Source organism: Carassius carassius, chromosome 27, assembly GCF_963082965.1.
Source record: "Carassius carassius chromosome 27, fCarCar2.1, whole genome shotgun sequence".
NCBI lineage: Eukaryota > Metazoa > Chordata > Actinopteri > Cypriniformes > Cyprinidae > Carassius > Carassius carassius.
In genome coordinates this window covers 11,061,596-11,085,563 of record NC_081781.1, presented here as the reverse complement: position 1 = coordinate 11,085,563, position 23,968 = coordinate 11,061,596, and the positions used below count along the sequence as shown (strand labels likewise).

The following is a 23,968-nucleotide window of genomic DNA, read 5'->3' as shown; positions in this document are numbered from 1 at the left end:
TGCATAAAATCTTGTAGTCACACTGGGGAAATTTCAGCAAAGTTTTGGTTGCAAAAACTCAAATTTCTATTGTCAATAGTGTAGCAATGTATGAAACACAGTTTACACAGAAGTCACTTTTAAACCAAGATTCTGTGACCAAATTGAAACCGTTGTGGAATCTGTGTGGATTCCTTTTGAAATTATTTGATTTCTCCAGAAAAAAATTTGCAGGAGAAGAGTATGTGACCCTGGACCACAAAACCAGTCTTAAGTCGGGTATATTTGTAGCAAAAGCCAACAATACATTGTATGGGTCAAAATGATCGATTTTTCTTTTATGCCAAAAATCATTAGGATATTAAAAAAAACTCCTGTTCCATGAAGATATTTTTTACATTTCCTACCATGAAATTATAAAATCTTAATTTCTGATTAGTAATATGCATTGCTTAGAACTTCATTTGGACAACTTTAAAGGCGATTTTCTCAATGTTTTGATTTTGTTGCACCCTCAGATTACTGATTTTCAAATTGTTGCATCTCAGCCAAATATTGTCCTCCTATCTAACAATGATGTATAACTCTCAATTGACCCTTAAAAAATACCCTTATTACTGGTTATGTGGTCCTTTAGTTTTAGTGTTTGCTCACTTTACAGTTTTAAAGATATTCATGTTTAAAAACAATTAACTAATCTATGCGTTTCCTCATTTTAGCAATAGTTTTTGAAAATAAATTTCATATAGCAATGTGAACATGATAATCGATGCACTAATGTGCAATGGACCTTAAACACTATTTACCTTACCTGACAGTATTGGCAAGAACATTGCCTTCAGCTACGCTAGAAGAAGGACACATTTGTTCATTATCAGTTAACGTGTGATAAGTTTCTATGCATGATTCATTGAAAGACATACCTTGTTATTTGAAGCTGTTTTTTAATACAACTGCATCTCAGGGTTTAGCTCCAGATTTATCAGTGTTGTTCATAGTAAACTGTGACTGTACTTTAGAATACTTGAGAACTTCTTTATTCTGGGAGCTTTTGTATTGTTTTGTTATTTAATATTTCATTATTTTTATCTTAATGTCCTGTATTTGACCTTACTTTGCATGATATGAGGAATGTAATGCAGACGAGTTAAAAATAGTATTATCAACTAAAAATGCTTGTAAAGCTTAGAATTTTTAATAAATTTTTTATTAATAATTTTTTATTAATAAATTTTAATAAATTCTTAGAATGTATTTTTGTAATACAGCTATTTTTATCTTCATAGACTTCAAAATCAGTGCATTTACAATTTTCCTCAAGCTTATGAAAGTATTGTGTGTTTTTGGACCAAAGAAGCAGGGATAGTAGATTATTGCTGTAGTCGTGTGCAGTTGTCATAGCAACATGTTTGTCTAAAGAATGTATTAATAAATATGACATTGTGTCTAAATTAGACCTTTTTCATTAAAATAATTACAGTGACTATACATATTGGTGAATTAAGTAGGTACTAAATGTCCTTTTCCTGTGCTGTTCACCTTTCATTCTCTAAAGAGAAGAATCTACTCGTGGAAAAGGTGGGAAATATTTTCCAGGTTAGTGGGCGTAAGGCAGGCGTCTCTCATTCGTTGTGAGAGGGGAGGAGGCCCAGGACAAGCTGTGCACTGACAGCCCTTACTAAAAAAAAGTCAAATAAATAAACAGCCTAACAGTCTTTTGTTGCAGTCAGAGGTTCTCAGTGTACAAAGAGGACATTTTTTGAGTTATTCATTTACTTATGGCCCCTACTGGACAAATTCACATTAACACCTTTTTGTTTTTTGTGTATATTGGAGTACTATTGTCGGTACAAGCATATTTCACAATTAATGTCTATTGCGATTAGAACAGTCCAGGTGTACTTTACACATCCTACACAACAAGTTCACCCACTCATTTATTATGGTACAGGCATTCTGAATTTCCTTCTTCTGCCAACTGGACCTAACAGTGATTTTTTTACAAGAGTAAAAACTGGGCTTTTTAAAATGCAAATACTATCATCCCGCCTATTCGAAAGCTACTGGAAAACTGTTTGAAATCTGCCAGGGGGACATGTTGTACACTACTTGTGCATGTGAGGTTTGGGTTATCAATGATGCTTTAAATAGAACACAAATAGAAATGATCTCTTGTGGACAGGGCCAGCTGGACACTGCACTTTGACCCTGCTTTGATACCCAGCTAAGCACAAATACACATGCCCACACAGACGCACACACAGACACCTGTTTCAGAACAGATCTTAGAGACAGAGATCAAACCAACCTAAATTATACCTTAAACACTCAGACTAAAGGACCAAAATTTTAGATTAAGACAATTTAAGGTTTTGTGTATGTGTGAACTTTAGAGACAAGGAAATTACAGAATGTAGCAGAAAATACAACTGAAACTGCAGTAGCAAAACCATTCTGTTTAAATGCCTTGCAGTATAAATGCCATGGAAATGACCATGCAGCTAAACAAGCAGCAAAGCCCTATCGAAACCAATGCAGCTGGAGTTTTCCTGAAGCAAGGGCTCCCACCTCTGTTGAACTTGGGGAAATACACCTTCACCGTGGCTTACTAATGTCCATCCATGCAAACAGTGTTCCTAAAGCCTTTTAGAGCATCTGCTTACAGTATCTTTTGCCTATAGTTTACTGACAAATAAAATGTTGTTTATGACAACTTTAATATTTAAGATGCATTTTTCTAGTGATTATTTGTATGTAAAACATTCTGTGATATCAGGCCACAAAACGGCATCTATTTCTGAAATTAAAATTATAAAAATGTTTTGCATTTTATTAGTTGAAATATACTGTACAGTAGCATGTCACAATACTGACAGGGCTGAAATGTTGTCAAGTACAGATGTCAAGGACCACCATCACCACATCTCAACCCAAAGGACAATGTACGGCCAGAGGCATTAGTACACTCTACTTGATAAAAATAAATAAATAAATTAACTAAATAATAATAATAATAATAATAATAATAATAATAAAGCATGACCTACTACAATGTGCGTCGCAGGTTTTTGCAGCAGTTAATTTTCTGCTTATTTCTCTCTCTCTCTCGTGTATCACAGCGTCATATACAGTAGTATGGGGGAAAGTCAATATATTCCATGTCTCTACCTCTCTGTCATTTTCAGAGTCACACACACAGCTGGTGTAATCGGAAAATATTTAGACATTTAAATTATGAAGAAGAGCTATTCTGTTGCTTACCTTCACTTTGGGTGATCAAAAGCCCTTCGTGTTTATGCTAACTGTTTCTCTAGAAGCTTTGTAAGCAGGGACGGACTTACCCATTAGGCAGGGTAGGCGACTGTCTTGGGCCCCCAAAAGCCAAGGGGCCCCCTAAAATGCTTTTCATTTACGAGATGCGCATTAAGCATGGACACGTGAACGGTTGCGGTTTACGGTGTTTATTACCATGACAACCGTCTACGTGTCGGAGTTGAACGTGCTTCTTCTGTATCCTGCTTGTAGCAAATGAAAATATTATGCTTCTGAAGCTGACTGCCACAGGAGCGCGAGGTCTTTCTTTGCCAGCGCGCACACTTATCTGTCTGCGTCTGCTCTGAACAGCGCGCGCGCACAGTTATCTGTCTGGGTCTGCTCTGAACAGCGCGCGCGCACAGTTATCTGTCTGCGTCTGCTCTGTTCAGCGCGCGCGCACACTTATCTGTCTGCGTCTGCTCTGTTCAGCGAGCTGGTGAAATGAGCTGCGCTTTCAGTTAAGACACAGGTATGTTGCTTCTCTAATTTTACATGCAGAATAGCCGAAATCATAGCACAGCTATCGTCCTTATCTTGTGTGTAGCCTATTTGATTTTATCAGACGACGGCACGATTATGAATCAGTATTTTTGTGCAGATTAACATCTTGGAAGGGAGAGCTGGTTAGTTTTAATGGGTCGCGTTTCAATCATCATTTCATATTCATCCCGTTGTCTGACCACAAACAGTCAAATATATCAATGAAAACAGTTTCTAGAATTTGCCGTAGCTGCATCAAATCACATAATGAGGCAAACAAAGTTCCTCAAGTATGTTCATTGCACTAACAGCCAACACTAGAATGCTATTTGCTCGCGCTTGTCAGTCTTTCGGAGGCGGGAAAACAGTTTCAGTGAATGAAATACAATGAATAAGTTAATTAAATGAACCAGGATTCTAGAGATGTTCATTATGCTTTGAATGGTAATGGTATTATTGTAAACAATATTATACGATATATAAAATAAATTATATTAATATTGGGGTTTTAAACTGCCATAAAAAGGAAGTTATTAAAACAATGTAAATAATTTGTTTTTACCATAAAATAAGACATCACATTTTGTAACCATAATATATAAGTATATAATAAGAAATATATAACCTAATAAAGAAAATATAACAGACTAAGAATTATTTCCATATAGCACATATAAAAAGGTTTTACAAACAACAACAACTGCTGTTAAAATGTTTTATTTTGGGAGTTTTCCCAGTAAAGGTGCAGTTAATTCTTAATGTTAGCCATTTCATTCAGTTTTGGTATCCAAAAGAGTCACTCCAGCTGTCCTTAAGTAACATTTAAGTATCAGATGCTTTAATATTTGCCAGCTGTTAGATGTCACAAAAATATATATCTGGTCTTTTTTTCCTGAGATTTGTACATGGAATGCAATCATCAAAAGTAGTAATGAACAATAAATTAAACAATACAAAAATCCACATTGAACACAAAACAAGTACATAGACCAATTTACTTAACTGGCAAGTTTAAATGGGAAGTGTTAAATTCTGTGAGAGCCTGTAGCTATAGCATCTATTTAGTCATGAATTAATCATCCATTTCACTTTACCAGCATAGTTCAACAAAAACATCCCATCAAGCTGACCTGTAAACAATGCAAGTGGACCATTCTTCAATTTAAACACACTACAGGAACCCTATGGACAGGTGCTGATCTGTGGAGCAGCATGTTGATTATTTAGAAAAATTTATATATATAAATTTTTATATATATATATATATATATATATATATGTATATATATATATCTATGAACTGGGTTTAAAATACAATGTACAAATTTGTGCTTTCACATTCAAGAATATTTTTGTCCTGTAGTCAATTGTTTTTCCATGTGTTTTTCCTTGTTTTTCAATATGTGTGACAGTTTTATTGATCATGAGTATATTCATTTTACCTCTATTACCAAAATAATTCATTTAGTTTAATATTACTGTCTTCTTGTTTTAGCTTGTGATCCTGCCCAAACTATTAGGCATTGACAGATGAGTATGGTATAAAACATTGTCACAGTCGACCACTGGTGAACTTTGAATAGCTTACCTTTAACTAGCAAGATATCGTTTGATATCCCAGAAGTTTTATGCTATACAATGTAAAACAATCCAGGATAGGATAAAATTGTATTGCTGCTAACAAAAACATCATTACAATTTATATTTTCGTGTGGACTATTACTTTTAAGTGTTATAAGCACATTGTGTACCAACCTGGAACTTAAGTGCCCAATTTTACGCAACGCCTGAACACAACAGATGGCACACTGACAAAGCGAGAAAATGTTTAACATTCGCATCAAACATTTTAGATGAACAGTGTGCTGCATGGGACATCTACCATGCATTCAAACGTTTTTGATTCATTATACAACACCTTACATGTACAATATAAAATGATCCTTTCAAAAAGATTAGCACTGAAATTCTGGCACAGAGTTGCAGCAGGTTTTTGGAACCAGAGGAGGACGCGAGTGAGGATGAGATGATGAGATCTGATTAGTGTGTTTGAGCTGTTTATGGTGGGCTTAATGGAGTAATCCTTGGCACTTTGTTGTGATCCTCACTCGCCTCCATAGCAAAGTCTGAATGTGGTGATGTCTAAAAGTGTTTGTTGATGTGTGAGTCAGAGATCACCCAGGTACCAAGTGTACAGAAGTAGTGCCTAAAACCAGACTTCCACAGCATCTCATTCTGCTATACCACAATCAGTTCATCCCTCCATTCTGACAATCCAGCAATATCCCTGTAATTCCAATTTTGAATCATCTCACAAAGAAATGACCATAACCAACTCAATTTCATAAACAAAATCATTCTGCCACAATTGTTGGTTCCTTAAATAATTCTTCAGACGTTTCTGTGACCCCCTTCTCTTCTTGAGAGTGTCTTGAAGGGCCATCCCGTTAAAAACAGGGGTTACACACCCAATTTTAACCTGGGACTTTGACTCTACCTCCTGACTGGACATAGACATCAAGCTTATGAGATATCTGCCATGCCTACTACTCAGGGCTGAACAAACCAGATGTTGGCATCTTCTTGCCCCACGTCCTCCTCTTCTTCCTCCTCTTCTTCCTCCTCCTCCAAAGGCTCATGGGTCCTGAGGGCAAGCTCACGGAGAAAGTCAGGCTCATGAGCAGAGTTCTGGGAGGTGGATTTGAGGCCGATCTTCTTCTTGGTGAGATGGAACTGGTCACGAATGAAGTTGTAAAAGTCATACTCATACTTCATCCTTTGGTAAAGCACCTGCAGGGCTTCTAGAGTGGGCATGTGCTTCTTCACTGTGCCTGTAAGGTTCCCCATCTTCCAAAATTCTGCAGAGAAATCAGATTTACAAAGCTATGAGCCACAGAAAAAGCTACAGTGTGCATTTCAAGACAGCTAAAAAATAATTTGGAACATGCTTCACTTATTCTTGTTTTAAAGTTGGTGTGCAAAATGAGTTTACAAAATATTTCCAGAAGATAAAGAAAGATGTTTCTTTATCCGAATCTCTGCATGCTCAATCATTTGTATTCATATTTGCATTCACATTTATTTATTTTCCCACAAGATTTCAAAGTAATTGACTAAAACACACCTGGACTCTTGTAGATGTTTAGGACATCACTGAAGTAGTGAGGTAGGAGTCTCTCCAGAAGGAGCAACACGTCCTCCAACTCTTCCAGAATTCCCACAAGTAGGAAGTTCTCTATAACGTTTTGTTTGGCCCTCTCTACAGCCCAAACACCTGGCTCCCTGACGCAGACCAAAAGAAACAGGCAATTATTTGACAAGAAAACATACAAAAATTTCAGCTTGCTTAACTGAAAAGATTTTAAAAACATTTATTAGTGAAAACAGCACAAGATCTTAAAGGAAAAGTCTTCTGCCATACTTAACTCAACCACATTCATTTTTTCTAATTCATTTTTAATGTACCGCTGACAATTAATAAAATGGTAGTCCACAGGAACCAAAACTGCTTGGTTAACAAATTTAATTTCAAAGTTCCTTTTAACCATTTTTTTTGGGGGAACCTAAATATTATTCAAAATATCTTTGTCTGAATATATTTTGAAGAAAATCATACAGGTTTAGAATGACTTGAGTGAGTAAATAGTGACAATTTAGATTTTTTTTGCAAGAACTATCCCTTTAGGCTTGTGAAAGTGCAGGACTGGAAGAAAATCGGCATGATTTTCTGTTTAACTCTATAATCATCAATAAGATACAGTAACAATAAGCACATGTACAAAATAACAAAACCATTAAAGAGTGATTGTTTTTGGTTTGAAAGCATTTCAACCATCATCAACATTAATGCCCAAAAAGTGATGGGTCATAATTACCTGCACTGAGGGTGTTGCCCACAAAAGTATGGAACGATGTAGAAGAGACGTGGGTTAGAGCACTCTGGGTAGTTCTCCATGATGCAAACATTAATGTCCTGCAGTGGAGAAAAGGGGAAATGAGTCACACAGACAGATCCTACTGCCAAAACGAAAGCAGCACAAAGAACACATTTAATCAAAATCATAGACACACTCATTTTCAATGGATTATATGCTTTAATACTGTTTAACTGTACCTCCAATCTCTTCAAGTGAACACATGGGGGCACCACTTACACAAGCAGTGAACCACAGTCTTTAGAAAGTCATAATGGTTATCTCTTATAAAGGCTTCCAAAACATGGACTAGGGAACTGATGCATTAACAGAAACACTTTATCTGATCCAAAAGCTTTAATTAAGTCAATCCACCCACACTTAAAATACACAACAGGGAAGGCCTACAAAGACTACAATACATTAAGTCCACAGAGAAAAACATGAATAAGAATAAAAATATTATTTGTTTCTTTAAAACAACACAGCCAACAATGCTAATGATACTTGTTGAAAATTAAAAGAACAGATTACATGCTGCAAACAACATGGTCAACACTTCTTGGAAAACAGGGCAATTTGTCAAGTTAACAGCCTTGTCTTTAACTTGTGCACAAAAGAGGTTAAGTAAAGAACACATATCCACAAGGCTTCAGACTCCACGCACTTCGTCCCTTTCATGAGCCCCAGGTGGGAGCCTCAGAGCTGGAGGGAATCACATGCAAGCTGTGGGTTTTGTAGAAAAGAGCGGTCATGCTGGCAGGTAGAAAAACAGTCTTGAGTTATTTCAGCATTAATCTTTTATAGTAGAATGCCCTTTATACATGACAGGTATGAGCTGATGCGTGAGCATTATTTCTCTGCCCTTTATTAAGCCCTAATTCAGGAAATGAAAAGGTCCACTAAAGTTGTTACCACACATTTGCTGCTTTTCAATACAACTCAAAGAGTTTAGAAATCAACTTGGATAATTAATATTTCAGTCTCTGACCTTTTGAGACTGAAATGGTGGGTGGTTTATACACTTCAACTGCAGACCTGATCATGTTGGGAATTGTGCTCATTTTAAGCTTGTTTTAATTTTGAGATTTTTTTAACATAAGTCCACTGACATTTTTTTTATGTTTCCTTCCCAAATTCTGTAGTGTCACTTTCTAAAATACTTCCTCTGCATTCCAAATGTTTGAGTGCTTTATTTTTCTTATTAAAACCATTTAAACTGTGGGCTTAATGTGGTCACATATTAAAAGGAAATTTATAAAATATATGTCAAGTATACATTTCACCCCTAAAACAAAGAACCATTATGAAAAGGTTTTGGGCTTTTGGACATTATGTTCTTAGTGTTCAACTAATATCAACTAAAATAATTCAAAATCTATATTTCAGAAAGTTTGAAATATGGATATTTTTCTTTAAAAAACGCATTGATCTGCTACAGGAAGCCTTTATACACCCCTGGAGCTGTGTGAGGTACATTTTATTATGGATGCACACACTTTATTTCACGTCTTCTTGACTGTTGACTAAAATCATCTGCTTACCTCCCTTGTAAGGCTTGGAGGGGCCAGGACAATTTTTTATATAACTCCAATTGGAAGTCATATAAACCTAGGATGCCTCGAGGGTGAGTACATCACAGGCTAATTGTAATTTTTGGGTAAACTAATCTTTAAAATGTGGTTGTGAACTAGAGCAAAGAGAGTAGATTGCTGTGTTAAACTTGCTTTCGCTGTACTATGAATGTGTTCATTTGTTGACAATATCAAACTAATGCATTGGCGATTCCTTCAAAGCAGTGGCGCTCCAGGAGGGCCAGTTCCTTTAACAATACTCACTCTGTGTGTATCTGAATAGAGCCGAAAAGCCAAGAGTGCATCAATGTCCTTTCATCCGCATCCCCACTCCGCCCCAACAGAGACTCATACAAACTCTGAGGGATATGCACTTTGAATGCACACAAGCCATTGCTGAAACACAAACAGGTTATGTTCCATTTGGGTTTCCGTTGACTTTTTGGAATATAAAAAGGGAAAGGATTGAAGTACAGAAAGACAGATGGCCAAAAGGGCAAATGTCTGCAGAGAACAAAAGGAACAGAAATGTCATCCTCTAACAGATCACCAATTACATAGCAACTTAGAGAACAACCTACTCAAATCCCTGAAGAGATAATGATGCCTTAAAGCCGTGGCAGACTTTTAACCCAATAATTACAAGCAAATTCAATGAGGATGAAGATACTGTTTGGTGGAAGGGGAGAAAAGAGGAGAGTATAAAAAGAAAGAAAGTCTGTGTGTGTATATATATGAAATTACTTATAAAGTTACAGCAAATGGCTAGTGTGCTTCTGGCTGACGTCCCGAGCAGTAAAAGCGGGCAATCTTTCACACAGTCCTCTTTCTCTCTCTAAGAGGACCCACTTCAGCTCAGGTGACACATTTATTTGGCCTTGTGTTCTTTATTCAGTCCCAAGGTGGCCATTTCACTAAGCACCTAGGAACACAGCCATCGCAATTTACCCCTAAACTACCTCCAGATGGATGTCACCACGCAACATGCTCTTTTCCTGATGTGAAACAAAGCATTTTTGTGAATTCTGTCTAGAAAAAGCTACAAAAAGAAAAATGCGAATAATAAATAATGGGTATTGCATATATTTTTTGACTGACCACTATTTGAGCAAAGCAGAAGTGAGACGAGACATTTGGAGACAAGATTAAATGATAGAATACAACAGGAGAGAAGAAGTCAGTCAGCCACGGAACTGAGAACCTGGATGAGGTCCACTAATAGGGGCAATTTCCTGGCTATGCGCACACACACACACACACACACACACGGTATGGCTTTAAAGTCATTATTAAACATGGGCAGTACAGTCTTACAGCTTTGAAGGTCTGCCAGCATACCTCACACAAAAAGCGGGTGCAAGGAAACATCAGACTGATCTAAAGTGACCGTAAAGACATTTATAATGTTGCAAAAGATTTGCATTTCATTTAAATGCTGCTCTTTTGAACTTTCTATTCTTCAAAGAATGCTGAACACAATTTTTCCATGGTTCCCACAAAAGTATTAGGCAGCACAACTGTTTTAAACAATGAAGATAATAAGAAATGTTTCTTAAGCACCAAATGAGAAAATTAGAAAAAGATTTCTGTGGGATCTTGTGACTGTAGTAATGGCTGCTGAAAATTAATATTTACCATAGTAGGAATAAATTACATTTTAAAATACACATAAAAAACTTTAAAATTCTAATAATATATTAAAAAAATATTGCTGTTTTTACTGCACTTTTGATTAAATAAATGCAGCCTTTGTAACGAATAAATGTAGCATTAAAGGATTGTTTTGAACAGTAGTGTTCCTTTGCATTTTAAGCAGAAGATCTGAAATATAAAGGTTTTTAAGATCATGATATCATATGTATTCAAATGTGTCAAATTTCTATACAGGTGCATCTCAAAAAATGCGAATATCATGGAAAAGTTCTTTATTTTTTGTAATTTAATTTAAAAAAAATCTAGATTCACTGCACACAAACTGAAATATTTTGAAAGAGTTTTTTGTTTTAAATCTGATGGTTATGATTTACAGATTAGGAAAAAAAATTAGAATATTTTCTCAAAGATCAATCAAAAAAAGATTAACAAAACATTTTTTTTTTTCAATTTTCAAGATCTCCAAAGCAGGTCTAATTATGCACTCAATACTTGGTTGGGGCTCCTTTTGCAGGAATTACTGCTTCAATGCGGTGTGGGGCATGGAGGCGATCAGCCTGTGACTGTGACGTTATTGAAGCCCAGGTTGCTTTGAAACTTCACACTGGACTTCAAGCAGCTTGGATTCTGTGCCTCTCCAGTCTTCCTCCAGACTCCAGATCTTGATTTCCTAATGAAATGCTAAATTTACTTTCATCTGAAAAGAGGACTTTGGACCACTGAGCAACAGTCCAGTTATTTTTCTCCTTACCCCAGGTGAAATGCTTCTGACGTTTTTTCTGGTTCAGGAGTGGCTTGGTTCTAGGAATGTGACAGCTGTAGCCCTTTTCTTGAAGACGTCTGAGTGTGGTGACTCTTGATGCGCTGACTCCGGCTTCAGTCCACTCCTTGTGAAGCTCTCCCAAGTTCTTGAATTTGTTTTTCCTGACAATCTTCCCAAGACTGTGGTCATCCCTGTTGATTGTGCACCTTTTCCTACCACCCTTTTTCCTTCCAGTCAACTCTCTATGAATGTATTTTGATACAGCACTCTGTGAACAGCCAGCTCTTTCAGTAATTACCTTCTGTAGCTTACCCTCCCTGTGGAACAAAAGCCAGGACAAATGCCGTAAAGGGTGTGTCGCATTGATGACACACATTATTGCGTGACTCTTTTACCAGGTGTTTTGAAGGCAGATCAGCATTCGCGGCAAAAAAAAATATGTGCAAACTGTAATGAAGCAGAGATCAGTCAACTTCTCACTTTCCGCGCTGAAGCTGAGATGGTTCACCAGCTCAAGTGAAAGTTAATGTGCCTAGCATTTTCGACTTGTACATTACACATCATATTTTGATGTCACGTGTCTTTACGAGACCTATACAGGTGGTGTGTGAACGCACACACATATTCTGGGTAATCACTGGCAGTGTGAAAGGGGCAAAATCTAGCGACCCAGGAACATTTGCCGGGAAACATTACCCGTGTATTTTTTACGGAATGGCAGTGTGAAAGGGGCTTTATACACACAAACACACTTTAAGCATTGAAAGGAAACCAGCTTGTAAAATTTCAGTCACACCAGTTAAGAAAGTGCCCCTCCCCACATGGACATTCTCTAATGCTCTAACTAACACTTTAAAAACTCCCTTCACAGGCTTCAAATTAATAGGATGACTTTGCAATCTCCAGTTATTCTACAGCTTTAAGAATATGTGTGGGTGTGCACATCCATGCAGATTGTGGGGAATTCCTACATCACAGATTATAATAATTAAATTCAAAAGAAAAGATAAAAAATTAAGCTTCAGTAGCATACCATTCTAAAGGCTGAGGTCTGACAAGTGGCCCAGCTATTACAGACACATAATCAAGCAAACAGATATGTTTAGTGTGAGACAGATCACAAGACACACTAATCCTAAACTACAGAAATCAGAGATGTGGTTAACCAGGCCTCCAGGAGGAGAGGGGATCTTAAGAGGAGGTTGCGTTCTATATGGTGACGTTCTGATTATAATTACTGTAGTCTCTCATCAACTAAGATAAGTTCAATTACCACTGAAATAAAACTGCTACTGTGTGTTATTTTGGCCTGTGTCATGTGTGTTCCTTTAAGAATACAAATCAATTTCAACATCATCACTCCAATCTTAAATGCCACATGATACTTCAGAAATCATTCTAATATGATGTTTTACTGTTTGAGAAACTTATTGAAACTGAGGTTCTTATTATTTTAAGTTTTGATCAGTTGTGAATCAGTTGTGCTGCTTAATATTTTTGTAAAAAACATGAAATTTTATTCCTGGATCAATTGATGACTATAAAGTTCACAAAAATAAAAAGTAAAATTACAAATGTATTTTCAAATGTAATTACTTTTTAAATTCACCAATTTTACGCATTCTTGTTGAATGAAAGTATATATTTCTTTCAAAAAAATCTAGCTGACCCCACATTTTTAAAAATAGTATATACATAAATACCTAAAAAAGTATCTCTACATGTGCATATATATATATATATATATATATATATATATATATATATATATATATAGCGCGAGTCTGTGCTAAACTTGACTCGTCAACTCTCTCAGGAACGTTTTGTGAATTTTTAAAAGGCATGTGACAATGTGATATGTGCGACAAACATCTTCACAAATTCGTAATGAGAATCATTTATAAATCTGCATACTGTTGTCAACAAAAGAAGCACTGGGATTTTCCTGTGGGTTTCTGTCAAGATAAAAGCCAAGAAAAAGCAACGTCATCAACATTAAAAAATTATAGTATTGTAATCTTACTGTTGTTCTGTAAAATAAAATAAAAAAGTAAGACAATAATAATGATAACTACCCTACAACAGCTCTATTAATACATTGATTATAACATTCACATATAGTGTTCAAATTGGGATCTGTAATATTTTCTAATGTTTTAAAAGAAGCCTCTTCTGCTCAGCAAGACTGCTTTTATTTGAGTCTCAAAAATGGCCCAAAAATATTATTTTACTAACTTATTAATTTAAAGTTAATTGCACTTTGTTGGTATAATGTCTGCTCGAATGTAAAAAAAAATTCAGTGTTAAGTAAATATTTTTCAATTGTTGTTTTGTAATATTTTGTTATTATTTGAAAAGCAGGACAAGACAGTAAAAAGCATATTTTGGCAATTGAATTAATGCAATGTTGAAAAAAATGGCAAAATAGGCCTTCACGGATGAAAATGTTGAAAAACAGTGTACGGTATTCGGCCTCCGGCCCAGTGTTTAATTTTGTTCGGCTTTGGCCAGGAATTTTCAGTTTGGTGCATCCCTAATATCCACACCTGTATGATTGCTCATGGAGAGACTTTAAAGATTCACAGAAAACATTTAATTCCTAGTAAGAAATTGCAACGAAGCTTGATGTCGACGACAAGCAAGTACCAAATACATGTGTTTCAGATCAATGTTACACCATACTGCTGCTGCTATTGTTGTTCTTTCAATAAGTGAATTTAAAGGGTACAATTAATGAAATGCCAAACAAATATACAATAATAAACCTTTGTTTTTATCAAAAGTAAATCATGACACCACATAAAATATAAAAAGGTGTAACAATTTATCCAGTTTAATAAAATAAATTAACACTAATAAACTAAAAGTAACAAACTGACTCCTAATATTTTTTTTTACATCATGCATTCACACTTCCAATACAGGACTGATTATAAAAATAGAATGGTTCTTTTGAATTGCAAACATGATACTTGACTCTGAACTGCTGCTAATCATTATTCTTTTGTCTATAATTTCCTGTCTCACACCTAGATTGCCTACACTTCATTATTTCATCGTTGTTGTGTCATTCTTGTCTACATCTGCTCCAGCGGTAAAACAATGTCGTACTGATGACAGCTTACTCAGGGCGGGTCTAAGGTAAGACGCCAGTCCAGTATGTGCTGAAACGCTACTGTCAATCAAACTATTGTGGGAGGGGCCTGTCTGTGTGACGTCACATACAGTAGACAGGCATCTGAGAATGGCTTGATTTGAGAAAGGGGTAAAGATTTTAGCAAATGACATAAAAAGCACTGGGTGGATTTTTATCATTTAGGGTGGTTGTGTACACCCACTGCCAACACACATTTCAGTTCAAAAGTCCCGGTTAATGTTCCAGATTAATATGTCTAGGAAACTAGCCATTTATGTTTTATGAATACCAGATATAAGCCATAATTCTGTCACAATCCTTAGTCGACTGATGTAGTTCTTCCAGCAGTGCCAAGTTTCCATGTGATTGTCTTGACTTTCAGCATCCATGCTGTTTTTTTCCCCCAAATCCAAATGAGAGCACTTAGCAGTGCAATTGACTTGACTGAATAAAAAGAAAACATGGCTAATCAATTCCTGAGCATTCTGTTCACATTGTCTGAGCTAATTTCCAAACATAAAACCAGACTCTTGCACAATCTCTCTCAAACGTTCGCTGTGCAATAAATAAATTTTCAACAGGAAATACAGTCCCCGAGTCAAGTCACTTAATCAGGAGTGCAAACAGCGCGCTTTTCGGCGGCTCTCGCTTTTTTCACGGCCGTCTGGGTGACTTGTGTGAATCGTGCAGATCCGAAGAGTTTTTTTTCCGGGGGGTGGGGGGGGTGGGTGGTGTCTGAGAGTCTGAGAGTGTATGATTATAATTTCACCATCAGTAATTCAGGATTGCCTCCACCAAAAAAGTAAATGAGCAAATCAGAACACTGCGCGCCAAAACAGCACCGGTATGCGCGCTGGTGTGAACCACTATGTTTCTTCTCGCTGCGGTATATCTGCCACTGCAGCATTATTTCTCCCTGAGACCCGAGTTCGGCGCCGCGCCTTCCCTTTTCACCGCCGCGTCTGTGTGTAACCTGCTATCAGTACGATTTAGCTACATCAAGTTCACATGTAAAGACCTAACGTTAGTGTTAGTGCTAGCTAGCAGATCAAATTATGGATGGCTGTAGCTACATGGAAAAAGTTGTTAGGCTCGAAATTACAACCATTTTGGTCGCATGTGCTCGTGAAAAATGTAATCCGTGATCCGTCGATATATACGGTAACCTAAAAATATATTCAGGAGTAAGTAACTGCTAATTTGTGCGAGTGCAAATAATGGTTGTGGTGCTAACGTTACCTGTTTCATTTTGTAAGCCGTCAGTAAAAGAGGTAGAACACGCCAATGCTGATAGTTAGGATGTTTTATTAATATTTATTAGGGCTGGGGGAATTAACGCGTTAATCTTTGCGATTAATTTGAAATGTTTAACGCGTTAAAAAAAACGCATTTAACACAGCACTTTTTTTTTGCCTCGTTTTAATGATTTCCTGTTGCGGCTGCTATTGAAAAGCCGAAAATATGTGGATCGGGTTTCATTCTTGCGCAGCTTTCATGTTGTGAGTGTCTGTGTGTGTGTGTGTCGGCGCGCTGCGCTCTCTGCTCAATGTCCGACTCCGTGTTTGCGCTGCGCGTTCTGCTCTGTCGTTCACGGCCCAAACGCTCCAATAATGTACCGATCAAGCACTGGAAAAGCAAAGTCTGCTCAAATAAGGTGACATTTCTCTGTAGACTTCTGTTTGCTGAGCTGGTATAGTCATGCTGGGCAACAATGTTAAAGGAATAGTTCACCCAAAAATGAAAATTCTGTCATTTTCTCTCCCTCAAGTTGTTCCAAACCTGTATTATTTCCTTTCTTCTGCTTAAAACAAAAAAAGGTATTTTAAAAAAGGTTGGTAATTAAACAGTTGCTGGTCCCCATTGACTTCCATAGTATTTTTTTTTTCCTACTATGGAAGTCAATAATGGGGTCCATCAGTCGTTTGGTTACTGACTTTCTTCAAAATATCTTCTTTTGTGTTCAAGTGCAGAGAAGGCCAAGACCACTGCTCTGGCCGAAGAGAGGCAGACACGTCTCAAACATGTTGATAAGAAAATTAATGCAGCCAGACGCAAGGCCCTGGATACGTTGCAGGAGGTGGCCAGGAAGCATGGCTGGAGTGGCCATTGGGCATACCGGCATTTGCCCGGTGGGCCGACGTGTTTTTTGGGCCGATATATAAACGGCCCATAAAATTTGTACATCGGCGGCCCATTTGTTTTGTTTTGTTTTGCTTAATTGGCGGCGCTGGGTTTGTGCCGGTGTAATGCATTGGTCAAAGTCAGTGTTAGTTTTTTTTTCTGACAGACCAGCCCATGAAACACGTAGATCAGCGGCCCATTGGCTCTTTTCTTGATTGACACTGGGCTGGCCCAATCACAACTTTAAACGAGTGAGCGAGCGGCAGCAGTGTCAGTGTGTATCTGTAAAAAAAGATGGAGAAGAAACGCAAGGAATGTGCAGATAAATAGCGTGAAAAAATAGAACCAGGCCCTTAAAGCAGACACTTTAAACTGTTTCAAAATATATGTTTTCTGACCTTCATCAGCTCCTGTGGCAGATGATGATAGTGAGGATGGAGGATCAGGAGAGAGATGAGAAAATGTAGAGCCTGCGGTAAGCATAACTACTTTCAAAACACTTAGGCCATGTCATGAGTGTAGATTATTTCCACATCTGCATAGTTGACGATTACCGCAATTCACTAGAAATTTAATAAGAGGCGTTTGTAAACCATGTTTTCTGCCAAAATAAAAGCTTGATGCAGTTTGCGTCAAAATAAAAGATGATGTTCTTATCTCTTTCAAGTATAGAAATTGGTACAACTAATTAAGAAAGTTTCCTTTTTTTTGTGCATTTGTTTTACAAAATATGGCTATTACTGTCATTGGATTAATATTATAACTATTTATAGGTGTAATGTAAATAGACACTGTAACTAAAAGAGGTTTGAATCTTTGTTTAATTTGCACACTGAATATGGGTTGGAGCAGGAGTGCACCAGATTAATGAATTTAACATTAAAATGCACAAAATTTTCTCACGGGGGGGCATGCCCCCGAACCCCCCTAGAGGACCGAGGACACATCACCATAGTTTTAACAAAAATCCTGTAAGAAACACTGGTATTGCTATGCCAGAGCCGCTTATAGCTTGTTTTAGGATTCACCGCTGTGGAGTATAGTTCAACTGTATTAATAAATATAAAATTGACTTATTTCATCTGTTAACTCTCACTCGTTCCTATACTCACTCATTACATGGCATTAGTGGTTTTAATGAATAGGAGTTGGTATGCATATAATTAAGGGCGTGCAAAGATGGGTGGTGTTTATGATCATATAGTGGGCCAGTCTGGTCAAAAATGCCGGGCCGATTTTTTGTCCCAGTCCAGCCCTGTCAGGAAGAAGAGGAAGTTGGAGTAAAGCAAGAAGATAGTTCAATGAGAGTTTATGTTTCGGAATAAAAAATGAAATTGAATATTACAAATTAGCGTCTGTGTATTTTGATTTTCAGAATTTCATTTTAGTCTGTGCCTATGGGGTGGGCTGGGGATGGCAGGGGTTGGTGGCAATGTAAGTATCTGGATATTTGCCGCTGGGCGGGGGCTTAGATTACCTCTCTCTTTTTTGACCATACATGTGTTTGCACCCCTGCTTAATGGTCCCTCTGCTATTTGCTATGTAAACTTGTATGCATGTATGTACAGCTCATATATGTTTGAATAGGTAAATTACTAGTCTTATGTAGCTTGGTTGCAGCACACTGAGCAATAGTCTGTCTTTCATATCAGAAATCAAATGTTTATTTGGACCTGTGCTGACTGAGGGCTCACTACACTGAAAACTGCTGCATCCCTGTATGAATCCAACATTGAAACACAAGCAAAAATGTCAGAAAATAATAAAGAAACCGGAATTTGAAAAAAAAAGGAGGAGGGATTTAAAAACGGCCACTGACCAGATATCGCTCGTCATCTTTCATCTGGGGTGTGCGGATCAAGTGATTCTGCTCTCCTCTCCAGTCCCCAAAACGACGGAAAAAGTAATTGGAGAGGAAACGGTTAATGGGATCCCTGATGATGTTTATGTAGACAGGCTGTTCTATCCTAAATCTGAGAAAGAAAGAGACAGCACCGAATTGTTCACCAATGCTTGGCTTTGTTTTTATCTTGGATTAATCAGATAAACCTCAGACTAATATTCTTGATTTGCTTACCTTGTGAAATTGAGAAAGTGAACATGTCTGGTGTACAGAAAAGGCTGCGGAATAGTGCTAATATTTCTCATCAAATCCACCTGGCAAAAAATCAACACAAATCTGATTACTCAGAAAAATCAAAGCACATATTGTCTCACTAGCCTGCGTTTACTCTGGTTTTGATTAAATAAACAGATCAAAATGCATGTTACACAACCATTCATGACAATCTCTTTATTCAACGCTTACATTTTTACAAAACAAACAGCAATGGGGTTCAGCAACTTACAATCACAGAGCACCAATTCAAAAAGTTATATCTGGTAGTAATAATAAAATATTTATTTTCAAAAATAATTGAACCAACAGAAGTATATTGTATGCTACATGAAAAGTACTTACTATATACATTATTCCTGTCAAACTAATAAATAAAACACTCGTAAACTGAGACATAACTAGACACAACTAAATAAAACTACTGTCCAACAGTTTTTGTAAAGCAAAACCACATCATATGTTTGCTAAACTTTCTTCAGTTGCTATAAAACAATAATTATTCAGAAACAGGGGTGGATCCATTTCAAAAAATTAAACCAGAAATGCAAAAACACTCCAAATAGACCTCATCTTTCCAAGTTTCAGAATCACACTCACCAAGAAAACATTCCTCACTTGGATAGTGCATGGTGCAGTGGAAAGTTATTAGGTCATCTGATGAGGCTGATTTTTCTTAACCTTAATGTTTCCTAATGAGGGCCAGCTGGGGCCCCAGTCAGCTCTGATAGAGCCCATGTGTCCCTAAATGCATGTTACAGTCTCTAAAAACATACACACACAGGCATAAGGAGACTTAACAATTCCTATAACGGGTCGCCATATGAAGAACGGGATGGCGTAATGTTGGTCTGATGTGCCAGGATCGTGTGTGTAGAGCTCAGCTTCCTGTAGCGCTCAACAATAGGTTCCAGAAGTTTCCAATTTGGGAAAGACCACCCTCAGAGTTCAGATTTCATACCAAAACCTAAACATCTTCATGTTCCTTAACCCACATCAAACTGTTAAAAACACTGTAACAAGTGCTCTGCTCAAGCTTCAATCCTGTATCAAACACTGCATCAAGGTCAAAAAATAAAGTCTGTTACAACCTGAGGTAGTGACATCATCTTAATGACAAAATAAAAGAAATGGTTATACGGGAACACAGATGGCCATACACTGTACTAAGTAATGATAAAAGAGGTGATGGTTGAATCACATCATAAGTAACACCTCAAGTTGGGTAAACAGTAAGCTGTTTGGTGCATTGAGGCTAATTAAAAATATCTTATTAGAATGACATAACAGAACACAAGTGTCCGATGCTTTATTTTGCTTACTGTTACACAAGTCAGGTCACTGTAAGAATTTATTTTAGACACACCTGCCTTACAATGACCGAAAGTAACACTAAAGACTAACATATTATATGGACCACTTTTAATGATGGTCTTCATTTTATTGTAACAGCAGAATCTTCAGAACTTTTCCTTTTGCGCTCCATGGAGGGAAAGCCATACAGGTTGCAACAAAATGAGGGTGAATAAATTACATTAATTGGCAGTTGATAGACTTTCATTTTTGTGTAATCTATCCATTTAATAACAAAACCTTGTTCTACACAATCACATAACAATGTGAAGATTATGAATGTAGAGGAGGTTCATTTGTTCTCGTCTTGTTGAAAGGTCGGTTAAAAACAGACTGAACATTCCCTCTATAGACACAAATAAACTTTCTTCTCTAAATGAGAGTTTTATGACCCTTATCCTGCAGTGAAATTTGCATTTGTTTAGGAGACTGTGCAGATGCTCAAAGGCCACAAATAGGTAATCAGTCACAATCACAGCTGTCAGCCAGACAAAAAAAACAAATACTGGAAATGCACTTAACGCGCACAAGGAAACGTATGCTTATTATGGACAAAGCCTATGGGATCATTTTCCAAGCATTGTCAATGGTTTATTAGATGATTAAACTTGACGCCTGTATCAATAATCCAATCAAAACAAGATATTAAATACTTGTTTATTAAGTAATTTAATCCGTTTATTACAAAAAAATTGTTCCATCAGTCAAACGTTTTTACTGGAGAAATTAATTCTATAGATTGAAAACTCTATTTTAGCTCAAAGTTAAAACATTTCTTATTGATGGATTTGCTTATTTCAAACATTCAGCTTTTTTGCTTTGCAAGACATTAATTGATGACCTGGAGTCTTGTGGATTATTGTGATGCTTTTATCAGCTGTTTGGATTCTGATGGTCAAAGCTTTCACTGCAGAGGATCCATTTTTCAAAATACCTTCATTAGTGTTCATACAGGTTTGGAATGACAGAGAATATAGTAAAAATACATCACACTGAAATTTACTTTTTTTTGGCTGTTGTCCACTCACGCTCTATCTGTCTGGACACACACCAGTTAGTTTTTCTGATGGCAATGAAACCTGTATGTGTTCAGAGCTTACCACTGTAAACACACACATTTAATATTAGCTTTGAGTATTTACTGTACATCTAACCAGTTTACTCTCTGAAACCTATGAATAATGCATCACTCACAAAATCATTTTATCCAAAAAGGTCCCATAATATCCAGACAGAATTATGAGTGTACTCCGGGATATAGACAGATTTCCAGTCAAAACGTTCTTCATTTTCACATTAGTCACTTATTTCCCTCTCCCGTCCAACAAACATATATGAGTGTTATTTAATCAGCGTATTTATTTTAACTTTTCATAGGTTGATTTTAGCGGTGTGGAGATGTGATGCTTTGACTCGACCCAAACGGGATGACAGAATTTCGTTTCCTCTCCGCAAGGGAGGAAAGTGTGTATTTTTCTCCACAATGAGTGCCATTCGGATGAATTTCATTGCCACTGGCATTCAGCAAGCATTTCCCTTGGCAAACACCTTTATTTAATCACATCTGTTTTCATCATAGTAATATGCCTTTTATTTTGCTATTCTTTTAGCTTGCTAAACAATTTCTCGGAAGCATTAGTTGCCTCATACACACACACACACACACACTGACCTGCTCATGCTTTGTGAGTCTGGTTTTGTTATGGATGTCAGAGGAAACCAGGTTAAACTGGTGCTTATCTGCCAGAATCCTCAGCAGCAGGACGACCGTTCGGCTTCCACACTTGCCAACCCTGTTGTAGATCACCTGACTTGGGAATGGCAGCTCCTAGATACACAAGACATAGAAATACATGGGTATTAGGAAGAACAAAATCATAAATAAAAAATAATAAATAAATCTAACAATACTGAAAACCTGGCCAGTTCTAAATGTCAAACATTTTTATATTGTGTTCAATTACTGTTGGGTGCTAGGTGATGGCAAAAGTTATCTAAATAAATTAGTGGAAACCACTGATGTCACATGGACTATTTAAATGATGTCCTTACTAACCTTCTGGACCTTGATCGTGGTAGTACCCTTGTTGCGGATTAAATCAAAAATATCTTATAATTTGTTTTATGAAAATGAACGAAGGTTTTACGGTTTACAACGACATGAGGGTGAGTAATAATGTAGTTTTTGGGTGAACTATCTCTTTAAATGTCCTACTCAATGACACAATGGTGATATTGTAGCTCAGGTGTGGAACTAAACGCTTCCTGTTTCCAGCTCACTAAGATCTTTATTCACTACTCAACACAACCTTAAGAATAATTTTTTAAGAGAGAGTTGGAGGAAATTTGTAAATTCCTGGATGAAGATCTAGTGTGGAGGGAAGAATGGAATTCCCTGTAGGCCAGCATCCCAAACGAAATTGGGGTTTGAAGTCCTTCTTTGTGTGTGTGTGTGTGTGTGTGTGTGTGTGTTTGTATGAGAAATGCTCCTGAGAGAAAACATTTGTGAAAAAAGCAGTAAGACAGGACATTATGTGTTTATGTTTGAATGTGTGACAAGGTTTTTAACTTGACTACAGCAGTCACCCTTACTTTCATTCAGGTCTGTAAACACTAGCTAAACAAGACCCCCTCATGCCTTTCATTATTTGTTCTCTCTCAGTATTACACTCCATAGTGTGGTACAGCATTCTTCCAAAACAACAAATACGGTTCAAGTTCACAGAGAATGCTCTCTTTTCACCTCATGCGCACACACACACACACACACACACACACACACACACACACACGAGGCCTTGTGTGAGTCCAGCTGCCTTGTTAATTTTCCCCATCGCATTTTCCTTAATTCAATCTCCATTTCCCTCCTTCTCTGGTCATTTCTACATAAAATCTCTTAGCTCTACATAACATCTGTCTATCTCAAATAAATGGCATGCTTCTCAACATTCTATTCATCAAAATTAATCAGGAAAAAAGGATGGATTGCTGAAGGATTGCTGAATTACTGGAATAATGTCTGCTAAATATTCAGCTTTTCCATTATAGAAATAATATATAAAAAAAACTTATTTTTATTAGTAATATTTCAAATAGTTCGGTTTTTACTGTATTCATGATCAAACAAATGCAACCTTGGTAATCTAGAGAAATAGATAATTAAAAAATGGTTGTTTGGATTGATGGATTTAGCAGAAGCATTAACCAAAACAATTCACAAAGCATTCGATTTTCAATTTAACGGTACCCAATCAGTACAGGCAAACGTATCGAAGTTATGACCTTGATGTTGCTTACATGCTTTACAGATGCTGTCAGTGGCTACTTGATAAAACTGAAACTGATATAGATTGCTGTTGCATTTTGTAGTATATTTGTGTGCACTCTATGATAAATGCGTGGAGCTCTTGATAAATCTGTAAACATCTCTTCATAGTCTGTGTGTTTACAGACTCTAAGCTTGCTGTTCCACAGCTGTGGGATGTTAAAACTGGTTGTCAGCATTGCTGGCTTGGGGTCTTTTAGTAACTGCGGGGGTTTCAGCTTCCAAAGACTTTCAAAAGC

At 36.9% G+C, this 23,968-nt stretch overlaps 1 protein-coding gene across 1 annotated transcript in view; it reads right to left on the bottom strand.

Moving 5' to 3' along the window:
- Window positions 1-6,157: 6,157 nt before the first annotated feature.
- Window positions 6,158-23,968, bottom strand: part of usta (uronyl 2-sulfotransferase a) — a 63,686-nt gene continuing 45,875 nt past the window's right edge. The window contains exons 3-8 of the mRNA XM_059512662.1: window positions 22,077-22,232; window positions 19,013-19,092; window positions 18,755-18,908; window positions 7,650-7,747; window positions 6,899-7,056; window positions 6,158-6,632 (exon numbers count right to left, since the gene is read on the bottom strand). Coding sequence (XP_059368645.1) covers window positions 6,325-6,632; window positions 6,899-7,056; window positions 7,650-7,747; window positions 18,755-18,908; window positions 19,013-19,092; window positions 22,077-22,232 — 954 coding nt within the window. The 3' untranslated portion in view covers window positions 6,158-6,324. The remainder of the gene's footprint in view (window positions 6,633-6,898; window positions 7,057-7,649; window positions 7,748-18,754; window positions 18,909-19,012; window positions 19,093-22,076; window positions 22,233-23,968) is intronic.